The sequence below is a fragment of the Daktulosphaira vitifoliae genome, unplaced genomic scaffold, assembly GCF_025091365.1.
Source record: "Daktulosphaira vitifoliae isolate Bord-2020 unplaced genomic scaffold, ASM2509136v1 Scaffold_2, whole genome shotgun sequence".
Classification (NCBI taxonomy): domain Eukaryota; kingdom Metazoa; phylum Arthropoda; class Insecta; order Hemiptera; family Phylloxeridae; genus Daktulosphaira; species Daktulosphaira vitifoliae.
The window spans coordinates 3500951-3527431 of record NW_026099573.1 but is presented as its reverse complement, the minus strand read 5'-3'; the positions used below and the strand labels follow the sequence as shown (position 1 = coordinate 3527431).

Genomic DNA, 26481 nt, shown 5'->3' with positions numbered 1-26481 from the left:
AAAATAAGATATCATGTTTGTGTTACAACAGAAACAAAAAAAAATATCTTGAGATATAATATGCATTATTTTAAATTAAAATGTAAATTATAAATCAGATATTAAGAAAATTTGATAATTGTTAATTCAAAATATTAATAACACATAATTCTCATCTTGTTGATTTTTACTTATCAAATTATTATTAATAATATTATTTATTTCTAAAATTTAGAAATAAATATTAGCATTTAAAAAAATGAAAATCAAATTTTTATTTTATTAAATACTAAACATAAATTTTTAAACATTTTTGTCTGATCTACATGTAAATTTGGTAACTAAAATTTAAACAATTAATAATAACAAAAATAAAAATTGTCAACACTAAATATAATTTACAAATTAGTAAGAAACAAAAAAAATTATTTAAAAAAAGTGAAGACAAGAAGTGAGTGATCAATGATCAGTGCTTTAGTAATAATAGGAAACCAATGTTGATATTCGTGTTACTTAATTTTAATATTCATTAAAAATATTTCAATTAAATATAAAATAAATTTTCATAATCATTCTTGGTCCCTTTTTCTTGCTGTCTACTTTTCCAACTCTTTTGCGCCTAAAAAATAAAACATTATATTTTATTTAAGAAATAAATATAACTTAACCAATATAAAGAATTTATGTTAAAAAAGCTCATTTTTATTCTAAATATGACATAACAAATGATTAAGATACATCAAATTAAATAATAAGTAACGATTGTTGAACGCATAGGTTTTTTAACGGAGGAGGAAATTATGGGGGAATAACCTCTTATGTGCAAATATAAACAGTGAAAAAGTATTTTGGACGGCGTAGTAAAAATACCTTATGCATATCCCCCTGGACAAACGTTTCTGATTATACGTACTTATTTTTTATAATATCTCGCGTTTGAAGATTAAGAAATTTAACAGGAATTTTAGATGAATATTTCATAGGAAAATATAGTTCATTGAAATAACAAACAGTTTCAAAGCAGCTGCTATTATAAATATTATGTGTAATCCATAAGAGAATGGTCCAATATTATATTATTTCGACAGTGATTTCCGTCTATTTAATAAACTGAAAAGCTGTTATTTTGAATAGACCACCCCCAGTTTTGTACAATATAAAATACTCAACAAAAGGATCGACCATCTGTCCGGAAGCTGGTTAATGAGCGAAGGTTTTTTCTTTTAATCGACATGCACGTGTACGTATTTGTTTTCTTTGGTCAAATTATGAAGGCGCTATTTGTTAATAATAATAATAAAACAAAATTCAGAGATTTAGAGTCGTTTTACTTTGTAAAAGCGATATAGTTTATGACGAGATTAGAAGAAAATTAATTTAATAAATTTAAACGTGACGACAACTCACTTGCTTAGATTTGTAGTTAAGATTTCTTTTCAACAGGAAATAATAATCGCTATCAAAAGGCCAACAACATTGCACTTTCAATGGCAAGTCATCGTGATGTAGTTTGCGTTGGTACTCTTCAGATTTTGAAACCTATACAAACAGATGGCATAAGATGTACATAATCATACTGTTTTAAATGTAAAAACAATTAGACAGTTGACTCACCTCATACAAAGAAAACTGTTCGACTTGTTCTTTACTGCTACAACAGTTCAACAAAATTCGAATAAGCTCATCGATGGTAGTCCTGTCGGATATTAGTAAGCTTTTGTACTTTGACTGCAATAAACAAATAATGTTAAAATTTTCATAAGTCATGATGTTTATTTTATACTTACTCCTGGCATGAGTTCGCCGTCGTAGACTTTAACTAACCCGCCAGTTTTTGACTGCAAACAAAACCTTAAGGTAAAACAAAATTTCATTAAATTATTATAACATAACAACGCTGCTAACAAAACACTAAATCACAAGATCGTTGGCCAAGACAAATTGAGATGATAAATCACAAATGACTTCGAGTTTGGCTCAACCAATAAACTTGAAAAATTATTAATTATCTTTATTTTTACTAGAAACGTTTGTTTTTAAATATAGACAATTGTGGGCAACACATACCTAGACTCTCCTTGCGGATGACAAGATTGAAGCACCGCGGGACACGCTTCGTTATCCAAAACAAAAACAGTCCTCAGTCCTAAGTAATTATAAACAAAACCAACGATCAGTGAAATATTTTATCTTTGAATTAAGTTTATCGTGTAAAAAAATAATAAGACATACCTATTTTTCTCAGATTTATTTCCATTGTCATGTAGAACAAGTTCGGATCCCTGTGTCGCATTCGATACTTCTTCAGTAATATAGAGATCACTTCACTACAAGTAGTGCTGTAAGCTAGACCGAGTGTTTTGTATTCCAAATCAGCTCTTAGACAATTTGTGTACACTTTTATAGTAGTCTACAACATAGAAAATAATTAAATTATTACTCAATCTATCAATTATCACATTGCTAATAAAACTTTTTATTCGTCATTGAGTTGGAATCGTCAATTTATTTAAAACTCATCCAACTCACTGTCAAACACTTATTACATTACCAAAAACATAGTTAATCAATTAATTTTACTAATGAGACGTTCATATACATTATAGTATATTATATTTAATTAAATGATTCATTAATACAGCTGCATCAATAGAATATTATCTTAATTTTAGAATCTGGTAAAGCAGAAGAATCTAAGTAAATAATTCTTTAATAACCACCTCTTTCGTCTTCAATATATTAGTTTTTAAAATCTGACTTAACTTTTAGTTCGATCACGAGATCATCGTTTACAGTTAACATGAAAACAATAAAAAGAAAATTAAACAAGGAAGAGGCATTTCTTTGGGGTATATTAATTGCAAACGTGTGTGAGTAGTTAGATATAATCAGAGAGAATGAATGAACCTACAGAAGATCATTATTGGTCTATAAAAAATGTTTTAACATACCAAACGCTTTAAATTTATTTAATTACACTCTTCATATTTATTAAATTATAATTAGAAAGATCATTAGCTAATAAACTTATAAAACAAACAGTAGTTTAATAATCAATTTATGTAAAAATATCACACTTACCACTGGATTAGAAATATTCAGTGACGAAACACTCGAACACCTACTAGACATAGAGTGTTCTTGAGCCAAAAAAGAGTTGGATGTAGATACAATGCTCACCGTGTCGGAGTTCTTTGCTCGGTGCACGTGCTTTAACATGGTTGATAAAGATTGGCCAGCTTTTATAAGTCTGTTTAGACCCTGCACAGAAAATAATAGTCATTATTTTAAAAATTTAATACGTTATACGATAAATATTATGAGTAAATCTCTACAAAATTCTCAAGACGATACAATATTTATTTTTTGAAAGAATAATAAAAAATAGGTTTTCTTATAATTATGCATTATTAACCGTACATAAATAATGGCGGGAAACTCGTTTTATTTATACAAGAGTAATATTTGTTTAGTTTTTAAGGAATCTTTTTTTTTTTTTTTTTTTTTTTTTTAGCTTTCAATACAGAAGTATTATTATAGCTAAACGATTAAGATAAAACTATACAATAGAAACTAAGACTATACAATAGAACTAAGACTATACAAAAGAAAAAAAGATATATTGTTATTATACACAATTAAACATATCGTTAAATTAATAAATTAAACATAATCAAAATACTAAAAAAGAAAGAACAAAACAAAAAAGATCTAGGATATTAAATTAACATACAGAAAAATATTATACAGGGTGTTCAGTAAGTCAGGAAACGGGTTTCTATTGTTCTCATTGTTACAAACAATGAGAACAATAGAAACCCGTTTCCTGACTTACTGAACACCCTGTATAATATTTTTCTGTATGTTAATTTAATATCCTAGATCTTTTTTGTTTTGTTCTTTCTTTTTTAGNGATATGTTGTAAAGCTGGGCAATCAAATAGTAAATGAGGAAAATTACAGGAGACTTCATCATTTAAGGAATCTTGTAATCACAAATAAAATCACCAGAAAATGTAAGGGGAAATCCCGCTTAAGGTCTCATTGCATGTTTTGCGATGTGAATATCGAATTAACCTATTCACGTTACCGAGAATAAAACGAAATTTGCTTAGGCAGGCGGCGCTGTCTTCGTACATTGAAAGGAAAATAAAAAAATCTTACTACATCTTTCTGGACAAATCTTAGCTGATGAATGCACTATTTGTACGCGTAGTATTACAGATGACCAACGTTGAAAAGTATCTGGTTAAAAAAATAAAACCCTGCGAAAATCGATTAATACGAATGAATATTATTGCTGCCACATTGTACAAACAACAAAATATATGCAGCAGACATGTGTGTGTGTTAGTGTTCTCTGTCAAATACAATATATTATAAGTGAATAATCGCAAAATTCTTGAAAAAAAAAATGAATAATAAAGTAATCATAAAAAATTTATTGAAAAGCATTCATCAGTTGTGTATTTGTGAAGCTACGCAATAAATTTTTGTTTTTCTGGCTAACGGACAAGTATTCTTAAATTAGTCCTAAGATCATAAAACCATGAGGTTTATGTGATAAACATTAGTTAATACTTTTAAATCATAAAAAGAGTGGACGTGGTATAGTTGGGTCCAGTATAGATGATATCTAACAGTGATTAAAATCACTATCATAAAAAACAATTCAATTCAAATCTGTAGTCTTTAATTTTAAGAAATTGGTTGATTATTCTAAAAGCAAAATTAACTTCTATTTCTATCATTCCTAATATTTCCTAATTAGTAGTTCCGGACACGATAAGAAGAAGATTAGTAGTTGATTTTTAAGTATAATTTATGAATAAATATATATTAAAGCAATTCAACATAGTATGAAATTGATATTTAATAATTTACTATTGTAATTTTTTCGGAGAATTTATAAAAAAATTTTAAGTAGTTATTACTTTTATGACAAACGTGTAAAAAAATTGAAGGGCTTGACAGAGAACTTTTTTGATAATAATTTGTAAATTATGAATAAATGGTTTGCAAAAAATTTTCTACGAATAAAAAAGATACCTTTATTATTCTATTTTTCGTGCTAATTTCAAATCAGCCATTATATGTTTTATATCACCAATACTATTTGATATTATTACTAATTAGGTAAAAACTATAAGATACAACAATAAAGAAAATAGTTCTGAATATTTCAATTGTATCATCTATTTAAACACCAAGAGTTACATAGAAATTATTAATATTTTTTTTGAAATGATGTATTACGATAATGAAATAATAAAAATACAAGAAATTGTTTTTAAATTATTACAGAATTTGATTTTTAATATTTTAAAAATAATCAGTACAAAATACCATTTTTAACCTATTTTTTGGTATTTTTCAGTTGATTTTTTGAAAGTTTATGATAAAAAAAAGTTAAATTTGTTACCACAACTTTAAGCTCAATTTCAAGTTTGAAATTAACATTATTAAAAAGAAAATTTTATGAGAATAAAAAAATATTACTGTTTACAGTAAATTAATATAATACAGAAAAGCTCAATATTTTTTTTTTCAATATTATTATAATACATCACATAAATAGAAATCATAGTAATCATTTTTAAGTAAATTTTGTCGATTAAAAATATTCAGAACATAATAAATTTTAGTGATTTACTTTAACTAAAAAAACCAATAAAATGTTGTTAAAAAAATTTACTCAATTGAGTGTATTAGTTGTGATAATTTGTTGTATCGTTAAAAAAAGTTGGTCAAGTGAGAGCTGAGAAAATAAATGAAAGCCATAAAAAAAAAATCATAGTAAAAAAACCTTTAATATGAATAAGAAATTTCTTCAAATGAGGGGTGTACAGTAACGGGGTCCTTGATATTTGTATCATTATTGAATTTAAATTTATTGAATTTATAGTTATTGAATTTATAGTTATTGAATTTATAGTTATTGAATTTAAATGAGATAACAATAAAAAAATTTTTTAAGATATTTTATAATAAAATAGATAACAAAATAGAAAATTTTAACATAGAAATAGCATACAGAACACATTTTCACCATGAAGATAAAATAAAGTCCGAAATTTTTTTTTCCCATAATAAAGTATATTACATTAGCTTTAATTTAAGATATATATAAAAAGTAAAAGGAATACTTTCAAAAGTTAATTTTTTTGTGAAAAATTTGTTATTTTAAATCTTCCCTGTGGGCAGGAAAATGGTTAGATTTATAAAAAATATATGCCAAATAATAGGTAAAGATATCAAGCATCTATAAAAAAAAAATTTACAGATCCATACATTTTCCGAAAAGTTATAGCATTATTAAGTTAAAAATATATAAAAGAATTATTTTACAAAAATCGTAATTTTTTATTAACTTTGATGTCTATTTTCACCACGAAGAAAAGTCCAGAAGTCAAATTTTTATTTTTCATAATAAAGCATATTACATTATCTTTAATTTATATATATATATATATATAAGTGAAAGACTTTCCGGAACATTTTCTATAGTCAAGTTGAAAAAGTAAATTTTTTGTGAAAATATTGTAATTTTAAATCCCCTCCTATGAGCAGATAAAAGGTCAGATTTATAAAAAAATTATACCAAATGATAGTTTTAGACATCACGCATCTATATAAAAAAAATTATATTGATTTGATTATTTTTAAAAAAGTTATAGCAGTTTTAAGTAAAAAACATTTAAAAAATTTCAAAAATTAACGATTTTTAAATTTGCAATTTTTTGAAGATTGCCTCCTTTTATGGGAAACGAGGCAAATTTTTTCAATTTTTGAGGGTAATGTCTTTGATTAGATACGATTTGTGATCTTTTGACGTATTATTGAAAGAAATCAGGTCGGTGAGAGTTGAGAAAAAGTGGTGACAAAAAAAATATCATAGTTAAACCAATACTAAGATTTCAAAAAATAAGGAAACTATTCAATTGTTACAAATTTAGAACTATTTTAATTAACCGTGAATTTAAAAGTAAAATTCTAACCAAATAAAACAAAATGTATATTCTTATTAAATATATTTTCTTATTATCTCATTAATCAACTATACATCAACACAGAAAAACTAGAAAATAATAGGCCCAATTCACTACTCATGTATCAGAATAGGATACTTTTAATGAATCCATTCTCTGCTTTATCGGGAAAATAATTCTGTAAATTATGAGAAAATAAGATAATTATTATTAAGATAATAAAAACGATGGTAATTTTTTCAATTTTTGAGGGTAATGTCTTCAAGCAAATACCATTTGCGATCTTTTAGCATATCGTTGAAAAAAATCGATTCAGTGAGAACTGAGAAAAAGAGGTAAGTAGCAAAAAAAAAAAACTCATCACAGTAAAAATAATACCTTCTCATCTTCGCATCGAATCAAAAACACAATTTAACTTATAACTTTTTTTTTATCAACAGATAATATGAGTAAAACCATTTAAGTTGTAAATAAATGCTGAATTTACATAAAAATGATACAAATAAAATTTTATGCTATTTAATATTTCATATTTGTCACATTAATTTTATTTTTTGTTTCTTTGTAATTATATATATATTTTTAATTAAAGCTAATTTAATATACTTTATACCAAAATAGTTTTTCTTTATATAAAAACATTAGGTATGTTCCTTTCATTTGATATAATTTTTTTGAAAATATGACGTTTAAATTGCAGGGCGGAATCAAAATAGCAACTTTTTACAAAAGTTAACATTTTCAACTTACTTTTTGAAAATTTTCCGAAAATTATATGTATTTTAAAAAATTCTGAAATGAATGCTTTTGTTTCGTACCATAAATTAAAAAAAAAAAAAAATTGTCCCGATGACTTATTTTCTAAGTACAAAGAACTGCCGTAGTTAAAAACATACTATTTTTAAGAGATTAATATGAAATAACCCAATGTATAATTGTAAAAAAATGTAATTAGAGGTGGTGAACCATTTTTTTGTTTACCCTTGTTCATTCTTTAAATAAACGTCTTTCTAAGTTATAAAATCATTATTAAAAAAAAAAAAACAGTGTATAAAAAGTCATTTTAGTATAATTTAAATATTGAAATAAGGGTAATTTTTGAAAAAAGTACGATATTTGTGTTAAAATTTTATTTTAACAATACTAATTTTTTGTTTTTCATAAGATTTTCTATTTAATGATGTGGACTTCAAACTTGCAAGTTAAGCTAAAAAAAAACCCATCACAGTGGGTACGTGGCATAGTCGGGTCCAGTATAGATTTAATCTGACAGTGATTAAAATTACTATAATATGAAACGCTTCGATGCAAATCTGTAGATAATGTTTAATTCTAAAAAATTGATGGCAAAATGCAAAATGAACACCTATTTTCTTATTTATAACATGATTAGTAATTCTTAGATTCAAAAATATAATCTAAAATTATATTATTATATTGTTTTCAAATTATTATTGATTTTGATTTTTAATATGTAGAAAGTAATAATTTTTAACCTACTTTATTTCGTTCTTTAAAGTGAAAGTTTATAATAAAAAAAAAAATTTATTTACTACCATAACTTTTAGCTCAAATTGCACGTTTGAAATCGACAACATTATTAAATAGAAAAAAATGAAATTGTTAAGATTAATATGCAGTCAGGAAATTTTATAATTACTATTTACAGTAAATTTATCAGAAAAGTTCGATTTTTTTTTACATTTTTATCTTAATAGATCACTTAAATAAAAGTCATAGTAATCATTTCTAATTAACTTTTGGTGTTTAAAAAGATTCTACAATGGAAATATTCAGAACTTAATTAATTTTAATGATTTACTTAAACTAAAAGAACCAATAAAAAAAAATTTGGTAAAAAGATTTACTCAATTGAGCGTATTATAAAATTTGACTATAATTGTAAAAATCCATCGTTAAATTCAGGTGAAACTAAAAATCATTTTTTTTTTAAATTTATGATTTATATTGCAACATGATACAAAAAAATTCGGAATACTATAGACTGATAGTAACACACACAAATAGAGTTAAAAATTAACAAATTACAAAGTAAAATTATTTACTTTTGTAGTTGAATACTTTTATCATATCAAATCTAATTAGACAATAAATACTTTAAAAATATTAGAAATGAATGATTTTAAGTGTTTGTATGGAAAAAGCTGGTTAAGCTACTTTTTATTTGAATAAGGGATTTTTTTTCCAAACGGTAGCCATTTTTACTGAGAAAATCTATATTTTAATTTTTTAGCTTCGCTGCGAAGGTATTAATTTTAGTATGTTTTTTTTTTTTTTTTTATGTCTGTTGCCACTTTTTCTCAGCTCTCACTGGAACGATTTCTTTCAAAAATACGCCAAAAGATCACAAATCGTATCTAGTTGAAGACATTATCCTTAAAAATTGAAAAAAATTCCGTCGTTTCCCGCAAATGGAGGAAATATTCAAAAAAATTACAAATTTAAAAATCGCTAATTTTCGAAATTTTTTCACTTTTTTTTCTTAAACTTCCATAACTTTTTTAAAAATCAACAAATCTACATGATTTTTTTTATACTAAAACCTTAGATATTTACCTTTCATTTGATATCATTTTTTTGAAAATCTACCACTTAATCTGCTAATTGGGGGGGGATTTAAAATTTAAAATTTGTCCCGACACTTTTTTTTCTACATTTAAACGGCTGCCGTAGTTAAAAAAACACTATTTTTGTGTTAAAATTTTCGATTTTCGATTTTAAATTTTCAACTTAAAAATGCTATAACTTTTTGAAAAATGTATATATCAGCACAAATTTTTTTTTTCTAAATACATTATAAGTACATCTTTCATTTGACATACTTTTTATTAAAATTGGACAATTTCCCCTTATATAGGGGGCGTTCAAAACTTAAAATATTGTAAAAAACATAGATCTTTTTCAACTGAACTTTTGAAAATGTTCCGGAAATACTGCGTCCTTTAAACATATATCAAATCAAAGGTTATGTTATATACTATCAAATGAAAAAAAAAAATTTGTCCCGACATCTTATCTTCTATGTGCAAATGGCTGTCGAAAATTTAAAAAAAAATGTAATGTTTGCGATAAAAATTACATTTTATCGGGATGTTTTTTGTACTTAAAACTGCCATAACTTTTTCAAAAATGAACAAATAAAAATAATATTTTTTTGTATTGAAACCTTAGATATTTCCCTTTCATTTGATATAATTTTTTTTGAAAATCTAACACTTATTCTGCTCACTGGGAGGATTTAAAATAGTAACTTTTTTACAAAAAATAACTTTTTCAACTTAATTTTTGAAAATGTTCCGGAAATACTGCGTCCTTTAAACATATATCAAATCAAAGGTTATGTTATATACTATCAAATGAAAAAAAAAATTTTTTCCCGACATCTTATCTTCTATGTGCAAATGGTTGTCGAAAATTAAAAAAAAATGTAATGTTTGCGATAAAAATTATCTTTTATCGGGATGTTTTTTGTACTTAAAACTGCCATAACTTTTTCAAAAATGAACAAATAAAAATAATATTTTTTTGTATTGAAACCTTAGATATTTCCCTTTCATTTGATATAATTTTTTTTGAAAATCTAACACTTATTCTGCTCACTGGGAGGATTTAAAATAGTAACTTTTTTACAAAAAACAACTTTTTCAACTTAATTTTTGAAAATGTTCCGGAAATACTGCGTCCTTTAAACATATATAAAATTAAAGCTTATTTTATGTACTATAAAATGAAAAAAAAAATTTGTCCCGACGACCTATCTTCTATACGCAAATAACTACCGTATTCAAAAATATGCTATTTTAACAATTTTTTTTTAAATTAAACACTATCTACAGATTTGCATTGAAGTGTTTTTTATGATAGTGATTTTAATCACTGTCAGATATTATCTATACTGGACCCAACTATGCCACGACCCCACTGTGCTGGGTTTTTTTTTTTTTTTATAGTAAAGTATATAATATAAACTTTAATTTAAGATTAAATAAAAGTATTAATATTTCAAGAACATTTTCAAAAATTTCTTTTTTTAAAACCCCCCCTGTAAGCAGGTAAAATGTTAGTTTTTTAAAAAAATGATATTAAATGAAAGGTTTCAAATAAAAAAAAAATTATGTTTATTTGTTAATTTTTGAAAAAGTTATGGCAAGTTTAAGTATTAAAATATTTCATGTTAAACAGTGATTTTTACATAAATTTACATTTTTTGTTAAACTCGACGGCCATTTTCTGATAGAAAATAAGTTGTTGGGACAATTTTTTATTTTTTTATTTTATAGTAAATGACATAAGCTTTTATTTGGTATATATTTAAAGGACACAGTATTCCCTTAACATTTTCTAAAGTTAAGTTGAAAAAGTTCTATTTTTTATATAATGTTTTAAGTTTTGAATGCCCCCTATATAAGGGGAAATTTTAATAAAAAGTATGTCAAATGAAAGATGTATTTATAATGTATTTAGAATAAAAATGTTGTACTGATACGTACATTTTTCGAAAAGTTATAGCATTTTAAAGTTGAAAATTTCAAATCGAAAATTTTAACACAAAAATACCATTTTTTTAACTACGGCAGCCGTTTGCATGCAAAAAGAAGTCGGGACAAATTTTTTTTTTCATTTCATAGTACATGACATAAGCTTTAATTTGATATATGTTTAAAGGACGCAGTATTTCCGGAACATTTTCAAAAATTAATTTGAAAAAGTTAGTTTTTGTAAAAAAATTGCAATTTTAAATCCTCCCCCATGAGCAGGCTAAGTGTTAAATTTTCAAAAAAATTATATCAAATGAAAGAAAATTATCTAAGGTTTTAGTTTAAAAAAAATTATGTTGATTTGTTGATTTTTGAAAAAGTTATGGAAGTTTTAAGAAAAAAAGTGAAAAAAATGACAAAATTTACCGATTTTAAAAATTGTAATTTTTTTGGAGATTTCCCCCATTTACGGGGAATGAGGAAAAAATTTTCAATTTTTAAAGGTAATGTCTTCAACTAGATACGATTTGTGATCTTTTGACGTATTGTTAAAAGAAATCGGTCCAGTGAGAGCTGAGAAAAAGTGGCAACAGACATAAAAAAAAAAGAACACATCATGGTAAAATTAATACCTTCTCAGCTTCGCATTGAAGCTAAAAGTGTTATGGAAAAAATTTCAACATTTTTTTATAATAAACAATTATTTAAGTCAATTTTAAGTATCAATAAAAATTAGTTAAAAATAACATTGTTACATGAATTATTTTTAATATATTTAAAATCAAAATAAATAGTAATTTGAATAAATTTTTTTTTTAGTTTTAATTATTTATTAATTTATTATTAACGTTTTTTACTAATAAGTAAAAATATCAAAGACAAGACATTGCCTTTAATAGATGTTTAATGATCTCAAAAAAGAGACGATAGCAAAAATCTAATGGCAGTTTTAAAATCGGTGAAAAACAGATTTAGAAATGTATGTCCTGGTCACTGATTAAAATTCGTGGCTTTTATGGCTTAATTATGATAATTAAAACTAGAACAAAGATCATGTGGTCAATACTAATGACCATTTAAATATTTAGATGTATGTTGGTAGGGTTAATGAAAATATTTCTAAAAACGGCTTGGGGGAACACATTCCTGTCTGACGATGGAAAGATATGACGCGTGGTCCTTAAAAACAAGGCGGGAGCGCGACGGCGGTCTTACAACTGTTTTTCCTATTATTACGATAATATTACCGACATAGATAACGTATCTGATGAAGTATGTAAGAAGTAAAACACTTTGGACTTTTTTGTGGTAACGAATCGTGAGAGTTGTTTAATAAACAATTAGAAGAGTTCTAACTGTAGACGATGATTAGCCGCTTGTATCAACTATGTTATGATATATTTGTAAAATGGTTTTTAACATTTATTGTAAAATTGTGACCCCTAATAATTCCGAGGTGCACTATACTTACAAAATTTAACGCAGTCTTTAATTACCATGAAAAATCTGATAAAATTATCACTGTGTATAAGAGGAGTAGGTATGATTTTCTCAAAATTATCATAACTTTATGTAAGAATAATACGCCTGCAACCTTTCGTGTATCATTATAGTTGTAGCTAGCACGTGATACACTACACTATAAGAGGGTGAAAAAGTGGTTTAGAAAGACGAGTTGTGGTAAGGATGTCAGATTAAAGCAACCCCACAAGAGCTCAACTATCAGATTAAACCACCAAAGAAACGTTTTTATGTTACACGCTTATTATTACTTAACAAGCAAGCTATCATTAGGTATTGTGTTTTTCCCTACACGACAAATTAGTCATATACTTCACAATATTATGCGTTGAGAGCGCATATTTGCGCCATGAAAACAACATAATTTATTTTTACGATAAGAATAAGCAAAATAAACTATTTTTTACCAATCTATGGCTTTTGTTAGTAAAACAATTAATGTTTCTGTCACTTCATTGCTTTCAATTGTACCGACAGTATGAGAGTTTACACTAGAACTCAATCCAATGCCTTATGTTAATAGTAATTTTCAGGCCATGTTTTCTACAAGAGGAAGTTAGACAAAGTAATATATATTTAATTTGCAATACATGTACAAAAACTATGTATTTCAATTTAAAAATTGTTATAATGTACATATTTCATTCATTATTCTTGGGGAAGTTTATAATGTCAATACCTGATATCAACTTCAGTGTTTACATCCAAATGGTATATCTAAATTTAAAATAGTAACTTTAGTACATTAGAAATTTTATTTGTTTATTATGCTAATTGAACATTTACAAGACTTATTAAACATAATGTCTAATATTATCTGACACATTAATGTACACAACGGTTTTAAAACAATCATCAACATTAATCAAGTATAAATAAAAATTATCAATTTGAATTGTACCAGAGATTTCTGTAACAAATTTAAATACATTAAAAAAATAGAAATAGAGAACCTAAAAAAAACATTCGATAAAATCAGTCCGCACAAAATCTTGACACCAGTCTATATTTAGTAAGTATTAAGCATATATGTTGGTTATTAAGAGGCCTATCTCGCTTGGCCAATAAAATAGAATCTCCCACCTTGAAATCATTGATCACGGTTCAGTACGTGTTGAATTATGTACATTGTGTGACTGCATACTATAATACAAACGATTCATTAGCTAACCAAATAAATAAAGAGTATAAGAAAAAAATGTATGATAAACAATAAGGCGTCGGGCTAAAATGATTTAACAAAACATTTAATACTTAAATGTCATGGTACAAAAAACAGATCACCATCATTGTTGGTTTTGGTATTTTAATGCTCAGATTTGACTGAATACTATTAAGCCCTCTTGATATCCATTTTTTTCCTTTCATTTAAACACCAAGTTTGAGTACAAAATGACGCGCCATTTATCAGCATACGGCGAGCTATTTTACTAAATAATTTACAAGATTACAAAGGCCGACTATTTTTGCTTTTGATACAAAGTAATACGATCGTAACTATTATTGAACAAATCAGTGAAAATATCTGGTTATTACACATGCATACACCTATATGTTACTTTCAGTATTTATTTTACACGGCATTCAACGATTCTAGTGCTTTTACTAGTCCAACATTAACAGTAAACCAAAATAGTATTGTAGAGACAACCAGTTAAGCAAATATAAACTTTAAAAAAAATAAAAATTATAAAAATTTCTATTTCCATGACCTACATTCAGTTATCATTTTATATTCACTTCGTGTTTAAAAATCAAAACAAGAGAACATGACCATAACGAATGGTACACATAGGTTAATTTAGAAAACAATACCGGTAAAAAAGTTCGATTTAATTTTTTTACAGTGTTCCATTTTACAGATATTTTTTTAATGACAACGTAGAAAAACAATGGTGTGTTTTGTCCTCTGATTATTCTATTGATCAAAATATTTCAATCGTCTGTTTTACTTTATGAGTACAGCATTAATAAAATGATAAATCAGTGTCTAAAAAACGTGACTTTCTCGCTAAATCAAATAAATACATATCGATGACGCCGAGGTAAATCTTTGTTGTTTTTCCAGGCATATCATCTACCCACGGGAGTTATTGCGTGAGAAATGGGATAAGCGAGCATGACGGCGTAATGTGCGGTATCTGGCCAGCGTTGTGATTAGATCCAGCCTTGGAACGCCGCCCCGTAGATCCTGCGCACAGGACTGGTATCAGAAACAACAAAAAAATAATACAATATCATTATACGAAATACACTCCGCCCTGACAGACTCCTATGTGCACACGTTACATATAAAACTCAGTGCCCTCTTGTATATACAGTGCACACAAACACCTATACCTGTTGTTGTGGTCACTCGGAAGGCATTCATGTATAGTTGTTTTATTTCTAAAATCGTTATAATTATACATAATAATATTGTTATAATCTTAAGCACATGAATACCGACGACGTTGATCGTATACTACACTGAACACACACACGTCCCCTCTTAATGGTATGCGTTTGCGGCCGACCACAAATATGTCATCTCCTGTTACGCGGTCGTACCTATCAATGAATGACTGAAACATAAAATGCATTATTTATACCATAGAAAAGGGGAAGCACGATTTTGAAAAACGATTCTCCTGAGAGTTTTCAATATTCTCACACACAAACATATGAACAAGGACTACGACAGGTCTTTTTCACGTCATTAAGTATTCGCCCTGTTGATAGTCATGGTCCTTCACACAGATATCCGTGTCGTCTATGTGTTATTTTATTTAGTTGTACAAAGAATTTTTTTTTTTATCAACATTCTTAAGCTATAATAGTTTTTTAATTGTAAAAAATACACGTAATAAAATTTTGACATATCCATAGCAATAACTTATATTTACCATTGCTGTATAATAGATGTAATTACAAAGTAACACCTAAACCGTGGCACGCGCAAAGAAATAAACGCACAGCAATGAGGCAGCAAGTTTAATGTGTCACACAACGTGTCTTATGTTAATTGACTCAAAGTACCAAACGGTATAAATGAATATTAGCAATATATTGTTCAACAAAAATCGAAAAACAATAAATTTCACATACTATGACGGATCTAGGAGAAACTAGAACTCATAAAATACTGTGTGCACGTTTTGTTTGAATGCATGTACTTGAGTCATTTTTTTCCGCAAAACCCTTTTTTTAGATTATCTTGCGTGTGTCGTTTCAATTTTAATAGCCTTATTGTTTCAATTACGAGCACACGCACGACTCGAAAGCCTCACAATAAATATATAGTTGTTATAAGTAAATATCAATCAGCTATTTTATAACGTCATGCGATAAACTTTCAGATCGTTGGACAACACGGTCGCAGTAAGAACATGCAGAGCAAAATATATTTATCAAAGGTGTAAAAAAATACCGTCCGCTCTCTTTACATTTTTTCTACACTCAATTATCGTTAACAACCAAAAGATCCGACTGCTTGTTCAGTGTGAATAAACAAACGGAGAGCTGCCCCCGGAGCAATACAGCACGTTAAGACGTTAAATTGGCAGCTTCTACTGATCCGGTTTATGTACAGTGGCTTGAGGACCGTCAGATCATAGTTAACGCGTGTGTATACAGTAATAATAAAGTTAAAATATGAAATATTATTATCATATACGTGAGAACACTCCACTGATTTCTAACATTATCCGTGGAAATCACGACCAATTATACGCTTTGCCGGTAAAATCATAGATGCGCGGCCAACAGACACTTAATACAATTTTAAAATTATTAACATCAAGCAATTACTCATGAAAAAAAAAACTACTAAGAAATATTTTTCTCGTAACGCAAAATATTTAATTTCCCAGATAGTTAAAAAACAAATTATAATAAAATTACTTAAAATAATTTATTTCTTTAAATTCAGAAATAAAAATCAAGACACAAAAATAATCCCTAATATTATTTTTTTACTACTTTGGCTATCACAGTTAATCCAACTATTATTGTTTTAGTTACTTTAGTATCGATGAAAGACTGAGCAAAGAATATATATATGTGTGTGTGTGTGTAATTATAATACATATATGCTGTATAATTCTTAAAAAAGTCCGTGCAACTGCAGACTCTCAGTCAGCTTTCTTTTCCAAACAATTTATATGAATACTTCTAAAACTGATTACAAAATATACGTAAATTAGTAATAGAAACGAGACACTCTATAAATTTGATTATACAGTGATTTAGATTATCACTAAATACTTCGAGTAATATTATTCACCTACGTATATATATATACCTTGAACATTTAAAAAAAAAAATAGTTAATATTAATTATTTTATTACAACTATAGAGATCATTGACTAGGTTTATAGATACACTTATCATAGGTCGAAAAATTACCGAGTGCGAAATATTAAAATATGATTCTTAAAATCATTCTAAAAATGGCAGAAGTAAAACTTCTAGTCTTCGAAAGAAAAAAAATTATTCCATAAAAATAATTCGAGTAATTTTTCATTCATATTAAAATTAAAATCTCTCTCAATATGTCAACAATTGTTTATAGATTTATACAGCACAAAAATATTCCAATATTTCCCAAATCAAAACAACTTTAGTAGATGAAAAAATTAATTTATATGAATATAAATAACTATAAAACGATCAATATTGATGATTTGCAACGATTACGTCGGTATACTTATATCCACCCTATTATTGGCATTATTCATGCGTTAATGCTGATTGAAATTGATTTCCTATCAATACTGATGATTTAGAGGAATTATCATAGACTATGATCATATCATAGGCACACTATTGATGCGTACGTGAACAGTATTATAATATTCAACTGTACAATATATGAATAAATTACAATAATAAATTAGAATTTTGAGGATAACCTATGTTGTGTCTAATAATTAATAACCAAACAATTATCAAAACACGCTACTGTACTTTCCATTTTCAGCACAGCGAAATGGGGTAAAAACAATAAAGTTAAGTGTAATTGATGGATCGTATAGATGGCTAAAATTTAGACAACTAAAATCGTTGTACTGGTAATATTTAAAATAACTTCAACATATTTGAATTTCAAAGATATCAACACGCTAATTAAGCTAATTATACATCAACAAAAACAGATGTACATAGTTTCATATAATAAAACAAATGGTAGAAAAATATATTTAATGCACTCAAAATTGTAAAAAAATGTATAAATATGTACACATTAATCCAGCAGATTTGTAAATGAGAATATGGAATGCTTTAGTTAACATTACTTTTCCAGTTTATTAATATTCCTTAGCTTATTCATATAGTTTATAGGATTATAAATTTAATTTGCTATTATTGCATATACGATGGTCATTCGCTCAAAAACCGGCTGAAAGATGAGAACTCTCACGGTTTTATCTAATTAATACTATTATTTTAAATAATTTGTCGCATCCATCATCTGATGGTAAATATCCATATAAAATTAACCTGGTAAAATTATTGAATAGGTAAATGTTGAACAAAAACTTATTAGGATATGTTTTTTTCAGCACATTCTCTCAAATTTTCGCATAATTTACATCATACAATAGCTTCATAAAATTTTTACCACAGTGAATGTTATATAATTCACACTAAGGCCGTTATGATATACTAACTTGACAAAAAAACATGCATATTTTTTCATAAAAGAGTAATCACTTAAATATCTAGTTAATATTGACTTTTTAGCTTCGATGCGAAGCCGCGACCCCCCCGTGCTGGGTTTTTTTATAAGCAAAATTTAATAATTAATTATTAACAACGGAAACGCTTATTGTAATACTGATTATATAATAATAATTATTGTAATAATGAAAAAATAAGAAAAAATGATGTACATATTTTAATGTCAATATTTTTCTGAATACTTAAAATTATGAGAATTTGTCTTTTTATATTTTATTATTACACAACATAAAATGTTCATGTGTTATGATAATTTAAATATTAAAAAGCATACACGCACATACACATTTTCTTCGATTTAAAACTGTTAACTGTATTATGAATTGATAGTTCTAAAATTAAAAAGAAAACAGAATAGCCAATTATCAATTAATAATAGGTAAGCAAGTAGTTGTTTATGATATAAAATAATTAATTAAAAATAATTATTTATGATTATGCTAACTGTGAATAAACATGCATTTAATTGTGTTAAACTCACACAATAGAATAAAGGACGACCTACACATTTTGCATTTTAATGAATAGGTCACAATTTTTTCAGTAAATATTTTTTTAAAAAACAAGGTTGTCTGAAATTTATTGTAATTTTAAACCTCATACATTTAGCGCTCTAATCATCCAAAAATTAAAAAATGTACGCTACTTATATACTTTATAGAAAACAAAATATCATATTAATTTTAGAAATCAGCTGAAATCTATGACAATAGACTGCAGAGTCGCATTTGACTCATATTTCATATAGCTTTGTAAATGAGATGTAGAAAACACCATATAGATGAATGTAATTATAAATACCAAGTAATTATTATTTTTACTTTATTTGTCTTCTTTTTCTTATACGTATACAATTATTAATAGATATCGACAACAAAACAATTTAACTATAGTGAAAATTTTACAAGATGTTCAAAATTTCCCATAGTACTGTTATATAATAAAATGTACAAAACACATGAAATATGCTACTATAACTATGTGTATACTATATATTTATACATTAAACATATGTATTGCGAACACTTGTAAAACCTATACATTATGACCGTATCGAATACTGTACAAAGCAAAACGCTGGAAGTGAAGATATGTAATGACATTATTCATATTTAGGACATGACGATGCACATAATAATACATCTACTAATTAGTACATTATTAATAGTTGTTATTTCCTCGTTTGACGAGTTGTAGACTCAGACGTCAAATATTAAAAATAGTATTTTTTCTAGACAACAATTAGAATTATTTTAAAAAGCCAACTTACCTTTCAGTTGAAGTCATGGCCATCTTATCTGTAACAACACAAGTTCCTTCCAGGTTAAATAAATACTATAAACGTGGGTGGCACACTACACAATATGCTACAATTCAATCTGAAACCAAATGGGTAATCTGTTTTTAGTCGAATTTTTCACAAAACTATAAATTCCTATTATATATATTTAATGGTAAAAAAACAGTACAGATAAAAATAAAAATATTAACGCAAAAAAATTCTTCCCAATATTTTCAACAAAGATACCTCAATAAGAGTTTAAAAATTATTAGATAAAATAAAGTTTCTTAAACATAGTGTTACAATTTTATACTGTTAAATTTTACTTACAGGGCATAAACAATAAATAACACAACTATTAACCAAGATTTTTTTCTAATGAATTCGGGATAACACTAAAAATATACAAAAGCATATTACAAGTTTATCTTGTAAACTGACAAATATAATATTTATACAGAAACTTGACGTTTTATTTTTACATACAAAGTAACTAATTTTTATTGTCCACAAACAAGAGCATCGAATTGTATGCGGACATCCGTATTTATCTCATTTTATTACATTGACTTATGCTCCACATGTTTTTTATTTGTTAAAATCATGATAAAGTCGTATGGTCCCTACCAGGAACAGTGTAATTTTAGTTTTTGTATAATTTTGAAACACTAAATCTAGTAGTAATAATTATAAAAATAATAATATAATTTGAATAGGACACGGTCGTCGCACAATGCAATATCCGTTTTGGTACTCTGTGGTATATCGTTATAGTAAAATACTTATATTATTGATGCATAATTGATCACAGTATAGTATTTAAACAGGCACGCATATTGATACAAAATCATGTAACGCGCACTGATCACATTTCTCGTATATATTATTTTTTTAATGCACTTAATAGGCGCACTTCCTTCGTTTACCCTAAATCCGGAAGGACTGTACTACGCCATGAAAGGAGAGTCGCACTTCTGGGTAAACTAAAATCGGAAGTCGTGCTTGTATGGTTTTACACATCGTTAGTAACAAACGGCTCATAATTGGACACAATACCCGTTTTACAATTATCAACATTTATTAAATTCTTTACGTATTTTTTTTATTAGTCTATATTTCATTGGGAGATCTATAGAGTGTTCAGGTGTATTTTGCTTCATCTGTAGAAATTCTGTTTACCTGCACGGTTGAATTTTACAGCTTGTTATTTATTTAAACAGGTACACATCATTAGACGGAAAAATGTTACGACAGAAGGTATCGTAACGTGTTACTTTTTAAACCTTCTAATAAATGAATTTTTACTATAAATGTAATATCGATAATCAGCCTAATTATTTAAATAATTTTATGGCAAGAAGAAATGTTGACCTTGATCGACTCTTAAAAACAAAATGATTAACTCGATAAATGTATGGCATAAAACATCATAAAAAAATATAAATACGTGATACAATAAGTACTCAGAATAATATCAGTAATTTACACGTTAATATTGTTCTTTAAATAATGTTCGTTAATTATGAACTTAAAGAAAGAGTTTCGGCAAAACAGGTGGACGACGAAAAAGCCTACCAGAAATTTATGTTAGAACACATTTTTTTTCTATAACAAATTCAATTAATATTTGTAAAGGTTACTAAGAGAAATAATCAAGTTCCATTACCATTAATTTTATCAGAATAACATGAGATTAATGTTGTCAAGTCTAAACTACAATCGCAGTTTCATATAACGTATGTGATTGCAGTTATTGATTTATTATAGTAGATGAAAATAGATCAGATCAACACTCATTTATTTTTTAAAACATCAACTAATTTTTCATTTGATAACATATATTTGTAGCATTAGTTGGAATAAAGATAACAGTTACTTATTAGTTTTACTAGTACATAGAACCATTTTTAGTTAAAATTATAAATAGGATATGCATTTAAAACAGTAGAAGTACAAAATATCTTATTACATTATTTATATACGCAATATATTTTACTGTTAAAATTATTCAAAACATTATATTATATTTATATTTATGTTTTTTTTAATCTGTATAATAAAAGTAATCGAATAAACTTTGACATAGACACGCTTATTCCAACAATAGTTCTTTTATAGTGCTCATAACTAATAGGCGACGACGTATTTATATCGTTAAACATTATTTTTATTGGAAAGTAGAAATGGAAAAAATATATACTTCAAAATTAAATTATTGTTTTCATTATAAATTTAAAACCCTATTAAGGAGCACTCCTTAATGTAGGCCGGATGAAGCCTATCCTTTGAAAACCAACTGATTGTATGAAAATCAAACAAATTACAAAATATGAAATACTTAGTAATATAAAAAGGAGCCGTGAACATTGAAACGAATGACAATAATAATTACAATAACAAAACTGGCATGAGTGAGAGTAATAAGGATTTTCCTGTTTATAGAGCAACAGAAACAGCAGCAGCAACCGGAACGTCCTTCATGTTATACCACTTGCTCGGTTGTTTTTTCCTCCAATAATAATATTCTTACAAACGATTTTCCAATTTCGGATTTTTGACAATTAAATAATGTGTATACTCAAACGGCCTCCCTTATCGAGAAACATAGAAGATCTCATCAGCAACTCGGAGTGAAAAAAACGTATTTAATGTAAACGGATAATAAATAACAACAATGCGTAAAAATTCACACACTAATATTTTCTCATCAATAGCATCCATTATATATTTTTTTAAAATAGGTTAATAAACTATGTTCATTATGTATTACTTAATTTATTCAGTTTAGGGTTAGAGTGATTAAGAGTTCAACATAGTAACGTTAATTACTTATAAGAGTTAAAAGGATGATGATATTATCATACAAAATTTTAAGTTTAGTTACCTCAAATTATTAAAATTTTAATGAATTGAATTATAGTTAAAATATACTTTTACTATAAAATTCATTAGATAACCCATAAATTATTAATTTTCGTAACAAGCACGGCACGTAACTATCTAGTTTCTCTGATATATGTACAAATTAACGTTAAAATAATTGCACAAATTCAATTCAAAACATATGAACTATTGAAGAATTTTTGGATGAGTAATGTATTGATAAGTCCCAATGATGTCCTTCCAAAAAATTTCATCGCAATCCTGTTAGCCATGAGAAATAGGTTAATTAAAACATCTAGTATGTCAGTAGATCTGCGATCGTAGACATATAATGTTAAAATTCAGGTTTTCCACGGAATTGAGTCATTAGGTGGGATTTCGGCGTGACGTGTGACGGTATGTAAATTAATAATTTCTCGCAGTCATATAATCACTCATTAATTGTTACCATTATTATGGTTTTATCGTTCTAATTGAATCCCAAGGAAAATATTTCTTATTAACGCAAAATGATAGCCGTTATGTTAATAAGATATTCTATTATAGAATTTTTATCAGATTATACGAATTTAAGTAATGAAGCGAATACTCTTTGTTTTAATGATATTAAAATATTCAAAATCTTCCTATTTTTTCTTTTTAAAATAAAAGTAAGATAATATTTAAAATACTATTATCTAAAGACATTTAATATATTTTTTCTATGACTGACAAATCGTTCTATTTTATATTTATCCTCACTTGACGAATGACAGACCATTCTCTGCTCATAACTATTTTTAAAACAAGGTTTTTAGCCTTGTCATTCCGTACTATAACAGACGGTAACTACAGTACAAGCCATTTTTTGAAAACTTGCATGTGTGTATTTTTACTACTTTAATAACCTTATAACAAATTCCATAGAATGGTCATAACTCATTTAATGTCGCTATCGATTAACACAATATTATGTAACAACATCTTATTCCAGACATAATATTGTGGAGCACATTAAATGTTTATTATTTATATTGACATTGATTTTACCGTTAATAAATTATTGATGTAACCTGAGCTTTTTTTCTACGAAATACAATAATATACTTCATTATTGGGTTACTTGCCCGAAGACATGCAGTCGGTTATTTCATTATAATTTTATTATTATTGTTAGTTAATAGCAATAAAACGGTAAACAAACATGTGTTATTCAATCACGGTTATGGCATCCCACGGACAAGATTATCAGATATAGGTAAGCGTGGGAGACATATCACTGACAGATGCTCTGCTTCATATTTCTATTAAGAATAACAATAATTTCTATTCTAGCAAATTTATTGGAAAAATAATTATTACTTTTAATATAAATAAAAATCATCATTAAATACAACAAAACTTATAATTTACCAATAATAAAATAATAATAATGCATTATTTTTATAGCTTTTATTTTGAAAATATTAACTTGGGCAAATGTATAAGATTTTGCTCAACACAATACTCTTCGTGTGACAAATCAGAATATTAAAATTAAATTAGTTAACATAAACATATACTGAAGAGAAAATAAAAAAATATTTAACCATGGAAAAACCTTAATTAGCACTTAACAAAATACATATCTAAAAGTAATTTTACCAATGCAAAAAAAAAACAGCCACACGAATTCGTCGGAATCAATTAATAAAAGACGTCACGTTTGGACAGCTTACAAATTACACTTTTTATCACGTGTAATTTTAGATTACACTTTACTGGTATCTGAGTATATGCGGACGCTTGTCCAATTTTGCTGCCGACGTCCGTTTTACCAATCACAAATAGCATTATTTTTTCACGCATGTACTATACAATCTTTTAGGCAAAATAAGTTGGAACAAATATTTGCTAGAAATCTCATTTAATTTGCTGTCGAGAAATTGTATTCTTTCTTATTGATTAAAAGAGTTCAAGATTTGAACTCCAAGTAACCGAATTATGTGGCGGTGGTGTTCGTGCACTGTGTTTACAAACATCGTCATACAACGGTCGATAGGCATACTAATGGGAAAATTAAAATTATCGAGAAAGAAAGGAAGGAAGAAGAGCGGACTACCCACATAGAAAAATAAAATAACAACTACAACGCCCACTAATCGATCCTCAGGAAACAAATTAAGTAATAAAGTTGATACGCACACACAACGTGGTATTTTTGTACCACCCCTCGGTCGACCCTACACAGACTAAACGTGTAAAAGCGTCCATTCATCGACTTCTGGAAGAAATTTATTTATTTTCTTCCGGCGATTCCCAAATTCCACTGTGAAATACTCACAGCTTCTACGGTCATCACACATTCTTGACAAGGCTATCGAGCCGCTTCGTATAATACAATATATATACCTATATATCTATTTATACATTATATATAATACTAATGTATAAAAAATTACCCTGGTATCCAGTGAAAAAAGAACTGGCAGTAGCGGCGTCGGCGTCATATAAATAAGAGACATATGGGTTTTCACGGTCGAGTGGAGTCGACCGCCGGAAAAATTTTTCACAGCTATCATCGTTTAAAATACCCCAATGATATAACAATAATAATAAATATGTATAAATATATACAGATTTCATTAAAAAATTTGAATAACTTTTATAAGAATTTATAAACAAACTATAAAATTGAATCGACAACAATAACACTAATTTTTGGGAGTAAATATTATGCAAGTTAAAAATTAAATTGTTTTCATTAGTTATCAAACAATATAATTATATTATTATACCCATAAATTATTTACATTGCAAATAACAAAAAAATACTTGACAGTTCTTTTTACAAATAGACCATTGGATGTATAAATGTAACATTTTAATTTATTTGGAATACTTTCAATATTTAAATGGCCTAATTCACTATTAGGAATTTAAAATTTTATCATGAAGAGGATTTACACAAGAAAAACATTTTCTTTTCCCTTCATATTTTATCAAAATTGTAAACTTATTAGGATATATGAGAGTTAAAACCGATACACCTTAAATATTTAATTAATTTAAATTTTTTTCTTGCTTACATTCCAAAGTGTATAGTACATACAAATTTAATGACGACAAAAAATGTACGCTACCAACAATAAAAATATTTAATAAACAATTAAATTATTATAATATTGATAATAATTATAATTATTACTATAATATTTTAAGTAATTAATTAAAATTGGTATCTGATACATTATATGCTAAAGATTTTTACCATATACTTATTTTGTTAAAGATTTTTGTTAATAGAAGTCACATGAATTTAAGTAAAATTACATTATTAGCTAAAATGCTAATAAATACCTACTTAATGAATAAAATTGTAATGTACCTTGGGCAAATGTGTTAAATTTTAATTGAACAAATTTGTCACACTATCACAAAACACTTAATTGATGTATAAATTAATAGTTCACAGTATGCTGTAAATGAGTTAAGATTACTGATTTAGTGAAAACATAAAATTAAAAAAGTTTAGACGAATCAACCGGTCGTCACGACGGAACAACAGCAATCAGTACTGTTCAACAAAACGCGTGTAAACTACTAAATGGATTGCCACGCTCTCTCAGCAGTTACTGGCCGACAGACT

At 26.6% G+C, this 26481-nt stretch overlaps 1 protein-coding gene across 4 annotated transcripts; it reads right to left on the bottom strand.

The window, feature by feature from the left end:
- Positions 1–245: 245 nt before the first annotated feature.
- On the bottom strand, positions 246–26481 carry LOC126898831 (uncharacterized). 4 transcript variants are annotated; one of them, XM_050673231.1, is made up of 10 exons: positions 26197–26481; positions 20322–20386; positions 19980–20088; positions 3061–3240; positions 2212–2389; positions 2047–2125; positions 1767–1830; positions 1594–1707; positions 1387–1518; positions 246–598 (listed from the first exon to the last, which is right to left on the bottom strand). In XM_050673231.1, the coding sequence occupies exons 4-10, from the start codon at positions 3196–3198 to the stop codon at positions 524–526; spliced, it is 780 nt and encodes a 259-aa protein (XP_050529188.1). In that variant the 5' UTR covers positions 3199–3240; positions 19980–20088; positions 20322–20386; positions 26197–26481; the 3' UTR covers positions 246–523. The 4 variants fall into 4 exon arrangements, with proteins under 4 accessions (XP_050529188.1, XP_050529189.1, XP_050529186.1 ...); XM_050673232.1 differs by having other exon boundaries at positions 26221–26481; XM_050673229.1 differs by lacking the exon at positions 20322–20386.